Source organism: Limulus polyphemus, unplaced genomic scaffold (genome assembly GCF_000517525.1).
Source record: "Limulus polyphemus unplaced genomic scaffold, Limulus_polyphemus-2.1.2 Scaffold456, whole genome shotgun sequence".
In the NCBI taxonomy this organism is placed as follows: Eukaryota; Metazoa; Arthropoda; class Merostomata; order Xiphosura; family Limulidae; genus Limulus; species Limulus polyphemus.
In genome coordinates, this window is record NW_013666066.1 from 59,526 (window position 1) to 68,891 (window position 9,366).

The following is a 9,366-nucleotide window of genomic DNA, read 5'->3' on the forward strand; positions in this document are numbered from 1 at the left end:
CAATGTGTATATATATATATATGTGTGTGTGTGTGTGTGTATATTTTTCTATAATAAAAGAACTAAGGTAATTTTCATACCAGGAGGTTTTCTTTATATCATATACTATATTATTGTGTTTCATTTTTAGGATGGACTTCCAGCTGAACTAATAGCGTTGGCTCAAGGCTATAGCGATATTGCAGAATTGCTAAACATAGTAAAAAATGTGAGTTTGTAGTTAGTAGTTCAACAAATTTTAATCCATTTCCTAATTAAGTTTATTTTATTTATTCATACATGTTTACAGGACTAAAATATTGAAGTATTTTGGGTAATCAGTATAGTTTATAGTATTCAGTTTTGTAGGAAAATTAACTATGCTGTATATCCTAAAGAGGGAATGTAATCTTTCTCTCTCTCTCTCTCTCTCTGATTTTGAGTGAACTATTGGGATTACTTGCAAGGATTTTTCAGTTTTTGGTTGTTTGCCTATTGTAGTTTAGCACTGAAGAATAACTTTAAACATTTGATATCAAACTTCATAGAAATTATAATTGTAATTTATAAAGAAAAGTAAGCTGTTGTTTTTCCATATTTTATTATTGTTTATGATAATAATTAAACAACCCAGTATTAATGAATAATATGTTAATTTTGAATATGCTTTAGTAGAATACAAACATTGTAGTCAGCTTTTTATCATACTGTAATGAAAAAATATATAGTTTTTGATAAGGTTGATTATTAAATGAAATATCTGTTTGTTTATTTATTATCTTACGAATGCTATTATAGAAACAGGTAAAAGAAGAGTTTGTTTCTCAACTTGTTCCCACGACTCAGCCTATTTCTCAAATAAAATTCAAGTTGTTTGGTCACAGTGGTGTTGGTAAAACAACTCTAGTGAAATCACTAAAATGTGGTTATTTCAGCAGTTTTTTCAGAAGATCTCGAACATCATCATCAGCTCCGTTAGGTCCTAGAAAAGATTTTAAAAATAGTAAGTAATATATGTTGAATATCATCCTTTTAACAATTCAGTACATTATAGGAAACCAAAACCAGTAATTATAGTAAGAAAAGAAAAAAAGAATTTATGTACATGTATTTTTTACTACTTTTTACTCAGTCTTTGAGCCATGAAATCAAATAAAATTTGTTTTTTTTTGCAGCATTATTGCTTTGGCTCATTTGAGTTGCTCATCAGCCACTAGCAAACACTGCTCTATTAGCTCAGTCAAGCTGTTGTTAAACAAGACTGTTAATGTTTTTACAAAATATTGTTGCTGTTTTGATTTATTTAAAAGGATGAAAAATGAAGTTTTTTTTTCATATAAAGTGCTGTTACTGTTTTGACTCTTTTTAAACTATAGAAAAATGAAGAATAAGTTAAGTTTTGACATTTTCTTCACACACACACACACACACACACACACACACACACACACACACACACACACACACACACACACACACTATAGAGTACATGAGCTACAACAGTTACTGAAGTTATGAAAAACACTACTTACATACCTTGAACATTTCCCCCTTCTCTTTTTATGACCTTGGAAACAAATAAGAAATTTCCCTCACCTTTCCACAGAACTGATAATTATTGCCTTGTACCACTGAAAAATTATCTTCACATGCAACAAGCCTTTAATAAAACTCGTAACCACATGTATTAATGTGTATTGCACCAGCCTATGATCCAATCATCATTAGACTGTAACCCTCCACCAAGAAGACGGTCACACATCCTCTGTGTACAGTAAACTTCATGAGCACTCTCACCTTAATAAATGCATATTCTTTCCTGAACAATGCTTGGTTTCAGGTATATTTTCTTTCATTAAGAATTACAGACGTTTTGCACTTTTAGTTGCCTTTCCTAGTGTAATTTGTCATGCCTTTGTTTTTGTGATTTTGAAAAGAAAAAAAAGGAATAAAATTTTAAACATTTTGGTTACAACTTCTGATTCGAACTGTTAACTCATATTGGTTTGATTTCTTTTCTTAATCAAATTAAAATTTTTAGATGCATATCCTAGAGTTTGTGATGTGGTTTCTTTGACAGTATTCCACCATTATTAACCCAGTACTAGAGTTTTGATACTTAATCTATAATTTATTTGTTACAGCAATGATCATGGCATATGTAACATATATATGTACCAGGCCTCCTACTTTAAAAAAAAAGATTTTGTGGATTGGCTTTACTATGAATTCAAGTACCCACATTTCTGACATCTCTTAAGATCCTGTCACTCAAAACAGGAATCATCTGTTACTGTTTTCCATTGAGACTGGAGATACATCAATTGCCAGTGATGTTCTAGCCTTTGTCCATCAGATTATTGGTCTTATTCTGTTACTTAGCTGAAGAACCTACCTGATTTTAACCTGCTGTTTTCACCATTTGCATTTACTTCTGGTTTTTCCCTTTCTTCATGAGGAACAGATAACCCAATCTTAATCCTTTGTGAGTTGTTTCCATGGGCATTTGACATTTTCTCCAGTTGTTTTTTTTGCTGAATGTCAAGCCATCTTTCTGCATGAGCTTTTTTCTTTGACTATTTCCTTTTTCTTCTCCTACCCTAAACCTCAGCTTCTTTATCTTCCCAGACCTTGAGAATCCTATCCTATGGTGTTTTGTCATAATTCTTCCTCTTTTCTTGAGCTTCAATCCCTTGAGCCGTTTTCCAGTTTGAGAATCTCCTCCTTCTAATTCTTTTTCTCTCTCTCTCAATCTGCTCATCTTCATCTTGTTTGGCTTCTTCTCTATCTGTCCACACTTCACCTTTTTTCAGAGGTTCTATAATGCAACCCTATTGGTTTTGCTGGGGGAAATTTGCACCTACTTGATCTCCATCTTGGTCTTGATTTTCTAAGATATCTTAAGTGTTCCAATTAACTTGATTTGATGTCTTACAGTTTTTCAGAAGTAATCTCTACTCACTTTTGCTTTCTGCTTTGCTCAGTTCACGAGTTCCCAACAGGTTTCTTGCTCTCAAGAACCATGTAGGTTTGCATCTTTTTTGCTCATCATCCTCTTGATAGTTTTTATGCCACAGAGGTGACTTGCTTCTGGTGCCACCCCATGTCTTTGATACTGTTGGAGCTCCACTCTCCCACTTTACACACCTGTGGACTTTTTTTTAAATCACTGAGACACACAGGTATTTTCTCATGGTCTTTCTCTGCCCTTCCACACTCAACCTTCTCTTTCCACTGTCCTCAGATCCTTTGCCTCTGTGGTACCTGGATGAGTCTCTACCTTCTCACCAGATTATGAATGCTGTAAACTAGCCTCTCGACCACCACAAGCTGGGATGTTACTCCTGTCTTTTTGTTGTTCTCAAGAAGAATGGTATTTGACAATCTATCATTGTTATGTTGTCCTAGAACCAATTTCTTTTTATCTCTTGGTTTAAGATGGACAGTTTTCTCACTCTAGGGTTGATATTTTCTCTCTTGGAATGTGGATGACCAGGGTTGACATTTTGGATGCATTACTTTTTACTAATATTTGTCTTGCCACCTGTTACTTCCTACATTTCATCCATGACAGATTTTTCAGTTCCAATTCTTTTTCGGGTGGGCAAAACCCCATATATTTTTACTCTAGTTCTGAAAATATTCAAAATTTAATCAATAATCAGTTAATAGACTAACAATGCTAAAGTTCACTGTTCACATTACTTCTTTATACAGAATGCAGATGGCCCATTGTGTAGCTTTGTGCTAAATAAAATATGATATGATAATCTATCTTGTATCACTGTAGGTTGTATCTTAAAAGGTAGTAAGCATTTCCCATCAGTCAGAGGTAATATTTGTCAGTTCTGTTGTAAGGCGAATATCTATATGAATACAGAAATGTTAACTTTATGTGTTTTTCTAATTGTACCCCTACAATATCCAAGGATTAATGAAGATGATAATTTTAACATTTTTTTCTGTGGTGGATTGCAGCAAGATCCTTTATAAATAAATAAAAATAATAGTAAATTTGTTGTTTAAATCATATTTTGGTAAAGAACTGTTAGATTAGAAGATTTTTTAAAGCCATTTCAGACTCATATTTATATTATTTTTTCATGTTAAACTTTTATATTGACCTGTGACAAGTAATTTTTTATAACATTAATATAAGATACTGAGTTTGACACACATGTGTAAATGGTGATTTTTATTTCTTTACACATTATAGATATGCTAATTTTTTAATAGTTTTGGATAAAATGCTTATTTAATCCCACTAGGTTTTAATTCCATTAGCTCCAACTCAGAGTTCAGTGTATCTTCATTGAAAACTACTCCAGAGAGCAGTATGGAGTCTTATACTAAAGGTGTCGAAACGCAGCAACTACATATTCCAGGTGTGTTTTTTGAAACTCTAACCACAACTTTAGGTCTTATTATGTACACTAAGTTCACAATATTTGAAAAATTAGCTTTTAAGATTCTCTTAGTTTTAATTTGTGTCACATATTCATTATAGTATTTGGCCAATTCATTATTTTCGCAATGTGAAATTTGCTTATAACAAAGGTTATAATCACCACTGTATTTCTTGTTTTAAGTAGTGCAGTGTTGTACTACAAATCATTATGATACCATAGATACAGAGTTCAAATCCCTTAGCATAAATTTTGAAGTTAAATACTAAAGTTTTATAGCTAGTTTCTTTAAAATTCATCATTTGCTTTTTTATTTATTAGTAAGATAATTTAAAAAATTTTACTTACAGCAAGACAGTCTATTAGAAGTTAAAACAATACAGCTGTAGCTAAACTATTTTTCTAGCAATTAAGGATTTCTATTGAAAAGTATTTCAAGATTTTCACATATTACTTGCACAACTCTTGAAATTCTCATAGGAAAAAGAAAGTTTTTTGAAAATTATTCAGTATGAAGGAGGGGGTGAGAAAAATAATGCTGTTTTGGGGTGGGGGTGCCACTATATAAAGTTTGGAAACCATTGCCTTACACTGTTAATAATGTTTCACAATTACATTAAGTAAACAATTCTGTCAGTAGCATGCACTCAGTCCTTGAGCTGATAACTATTAAAAGAATACAACTTTAAAAACACACACACACGTGCCACTAAATGAATGTTCTTCTGTAATCCAACATCAGCAACTATTGTAGCTTTCTGGACTTTTGTTTATTTAAAAAGTAATATTTAAAATTTTTTTCAGTCCCTGCATTCACGAAGGATAGTAGAACTGATGAAAACAAACGGCTGTATGTTTCACAAACATTTATTATTACCAGGGTCTTGCCAGTAAAGATGAAATCAGAGAAGTAATACAAGAAATATTTGTGCAATGTACAGCAGTCTTTGTTTTTCTCAATCTGTAATTATCGAGTGCCACCAGCTATCAATCATACAATAAGGATAAATTAATCTACAATCAATATAACAATACAGAACAACTACAGAGATTGGGAAACAGGTTACGAGATAAATTAGCAAAACATTATCATTACTAATAACAGTAACAATGAAATAAAGTATGTTTTACCTTAAATAATATAACAACCTTTAAGTAACATTTATAATGAGAACAAACGTTTTGTATGGTTAGATGTATCTACTAGTCATGCAATACGTTACATAGTTAGGCTTAAACATGAGAAAACTAATGAAAATAAATTGTTCTGTTTACACTATTTCTTGTTCAGTACCTTTACTACAATGCTCTATTAATTTAGTGTACTTGCTGTTATTATCACTTGTAACTGATTAAAGAAAGGCAAAGAAACTACCTCCACAAGTGATAATAACAGAAAGTACAGTAGTTTCTTTGCCTTTCTTTAATTAGTTTTCCTTAAGTCTCAGCAGGAAAATTTAAAGTGTTAAAAATTGATGTTTTGTTGCATGCCCCACAGTTTGGAAACCACTGCCATAAGGTTTCACAAACAGTAATCTAGAGTTGCATTAGTATCCAAAACTTATGACATGTAACATGTGGAGATTCAACACACATAGCTGGATGAGTGTGGTGGAGAAAAAAGAAGAAAAATAACATTTATGAAATACCTGAGAGTTACCTTAGAATGGCCATATTGTACTTTTATACACTTAATCACTAAGAGTGTTCACAATCATTTCCAAACATGCTACTATCACTAACAATTCAATGCTGCTGTTTACTTTTGGCATAAAGGTGTTTTCTAATTATAACAATTGTATAAAAATTTGAACTATAATCTTGTTAAATTAAATTTAATTCACATTTACCATACCTTAAAATCTGTGAATATTCTTTGTAAGTATGTCGTCAGAGATAGAAAAAATGAATACATGAAAGAGAAAGATATGAATGAAATGTTTTTCATCATAATAGGTCAAGATAGAGTTGTTTTGTTGTAATGATTTTTGTTTAGTACTCAAATCCTCAGACTGTATCTTATCAGTTTAACAATTGTTAATAGTTCAAATTTTTTTCCCCTCTGATTAGGTGTTGGTGACTTAAGTATATGGGATTTCTCAGGTCACAAGCCCTACTATATTGCTTACAATCACTTTATTGGAAACACCAATTGTCTTCATGCTGTAGTGTTCAGGATTATTGATCCACCAGAAGTGCGTTATCAGCATATTCTTTTCTGGCTTCAGTTTTTCCAAGCTTGCATCCCACCTCAACAGCCTCTAGGTAAGAACTAGAGCATCCTTCCATCCATGTGTGTGAAATGTTATACTAGGCATGCTTGTACATATGAAATATACTTCATAATAATCCAGTTACAGATTGAATTTATTCTCTAGATTTGAATCATAAAAATGTTTCTCATCTGGTTGTTTTTTTATTTTTTTTTGCTAATGCAAATATTTGGCATGTTAAACACTGGAACAAATTTGACACTAAATTATAAAATCCCAGCAAACTACTATTAAAAATATTTGTCAGTAATGTTGACATGTTTCATTACATATTTCAAGATGGAAAGTGTTCAAGCTCTAACATTCTTTGCTTCTCAATAAGTATACACACAATTAAAACTAATTAAATAGTAAATGTCAAGTTTATCACACTTCTTTACTTTAAGCCCTTTATCAGAGTTTATTGGGTTTGATTAGTGCATACCTAAAGTTTGTTGGCCTAAAATTAGTAAATTTTTCATAGCTAAAATTTCAATAACTCCAGTGACTGACCACTTTAATATGGACCCTTTCCTCTTGATATCAGATTGGACCACCTTTTACTAAGATAATAGCTCTTACTCAGCATAACACAGATATTCCATTTGTTAAGGAGTATTTATCAAAGCAGATCAGAACTAAACTTATACCCATAGTAACAAGCATAGATAATCAAATATGCTGTTCAAAGTATCTCGCTTATAATGATTAAAATGCATTGTTTTGTCATTAAGGTACCCTTGCTTTTAACAATATTTTTTAGCTGTAAATCAAGCTGCAATGGACAAATTAAGAGGAATGTGGAAGATGCCAAAACTTCTGCAGTTAGCTTGTTTTTATAATATATTTTAGGCCTTTTGGTTTTCTAGTATTCTGCCAGCTTTTGGCATACAAACCATGACTTGTATGTAATGAGTAAAACTTTGTCAAAGATGAAATGTTCTAAAATGTAACATACTAATTTGAAAAGCTAACAATTAATTTGATGAAATGTTGTAATAAATTCCATTGAAATACTTAACATATTGATAATGGTGTTGGTTCACATTCCTTGGGAACAAAAAAGCCAAAGATAAACAATGTAACAAATATGCAAATTTTATATTACCATTAAAACTTTAAAAGCAAGCACTATAGACACATAGAATTTCAAAAATATGTTCTTGTTAAGATTAGCACTGTCGACTACAGAAAGCACATTTCATTCATGTTTTATAAAACCATGTGCAATTGTCTGATATCTGCAGACACATTTTCATAGGCAATGCGTGACATTATATTAAGAAACAAATAGGCAGACAAGTTTAATGAACTTTCCCACAAACTTCCATCATGTAAACATTATTTTCTGGTTACTTGTTTTGAAGAACATGTCAGGCAAGTTTTTTTTTTTAGGAACGAAATATATTTAAGTTTTTATTTTCATTTTTGTATTATTACTAATAATTCCATTTTCTTAAAAAAATAGCAAATATAGTATTGTCAAAAAATATATTGTACTGTAATTTCGTTTGCCAAACATATTGTCAACTTTTAATTCATTATATAAATGTAAACTGTTTCCAACATTTTTAGTTGTTATATTTATTTTATAGGTTACTGTGGTAGAAGCAGAAAATTAGCCAAAGTAGTTTTAATAGCCACCCATGCTGATGTAGCCAAAGTCTCCCACCATTCTCTGACAAAAGAAAGTTTGAACTTGGAGTTGTCTGTAATGTTGCAAGACCTCAAGAGCAAATTTATAAATATTTTTGAGTTTCACGAGAATATCTTCATTGTAGATGCGCATTTGGCAGGATCACCTAGTATGAAACTTCTTAAACAGTATTTAAATACTGAGAAAATTAAAATTGTTCAGGTAAGATAATGTTAAGTACACTTTAAAAATTTAATCTAAAAACACTGATACACAATCCAGAAAGTTGGTATAAAATAACATACAGAGGCTCTTCCTGCACAACTACCCTTGAGAACATAGTAAAAACTTAAACCCACCCTCTATTTTTCGGGAAACCATTGTTTCCATTTAAACTTGTAAATTTCCATCCTTCACTATTGCCAATGACAACAAATCCCATAAGCTGATCACCCTCTTAGAAAAATATAACTGTAATAACACTCTCGCAACAGGTAGGTCGGTCTTCTTGTCATGATCTTTTAATTAAAATACCTTATTATCAATTTATGTGAATAAACTTGGCATCAAAATGTAGTTAATAAAACAAATTTTTAATGTTGTATAAGTTTTAAGTTCTTAATTTTATAAACAAATATTTTAAAAAATCCTCAATCTCATATTATGAGAATTGTGACATATATACTTGAGGTCTTCCTTCTTTTGTAATTAATTTATCACCCTTCTGAAAAGTAAAGAATTTAACTTAAATCAGTCTTTATAATGTGAATGTTACTAAGGCAAAGTCTTAATTTTTATAGCCTTCAATCTTATTTGTTTATAGAATCATAAACTAGAAAATCAGACCCACTTTCCGCATCCACTGTCACATCTTCTCTTTCACAAATTGCCAATAATTTTCTCTAACATTTTATACTATATCATTTATAACCAATAGAAAAGCAAAGTTTTAATCAGTTGAATAGTGTATAATACTATGTTGTTTTCAGTACAGAGTACTGTCAGTTTTGTTTTCAGTTTTAAAGTTTATCTTATGGTGTTTAGATTAAGCAGCAAAGGGAATTAGTTTGAGTTTCTCTTGTCTTAGCTAGAA

At 31.1% G+C, this 9,366-nt stretch overlaps 1 protein-coding gene across 1 annotated transcript in view; it reads left to right on the forward strand.

Moving 5' to 3' along the window:
* Positions 1 to 9,366, forward strand: part of LOC106458394 (death-associated protein kinase 1-like) — a 69,408-nt gene that overhangs the window by 46,869 nt on the left and 13,173 nt on the right. The window contains 5 exon segments of the mRNA XM_022384583.1: positions 131 to 208; positions 778 to 982; positions 4,248 to 4,364; positions 6,456 to 6,650; positions 8,233 to 8,495. Coding sequence (XP_022240291.1) covers positions 131 to 208; positions 778 to 982; positions 4,248 to 4,364; positions 6,456 to 6,650; positions 8,233 to 8,495 — 858 coding nt within the window.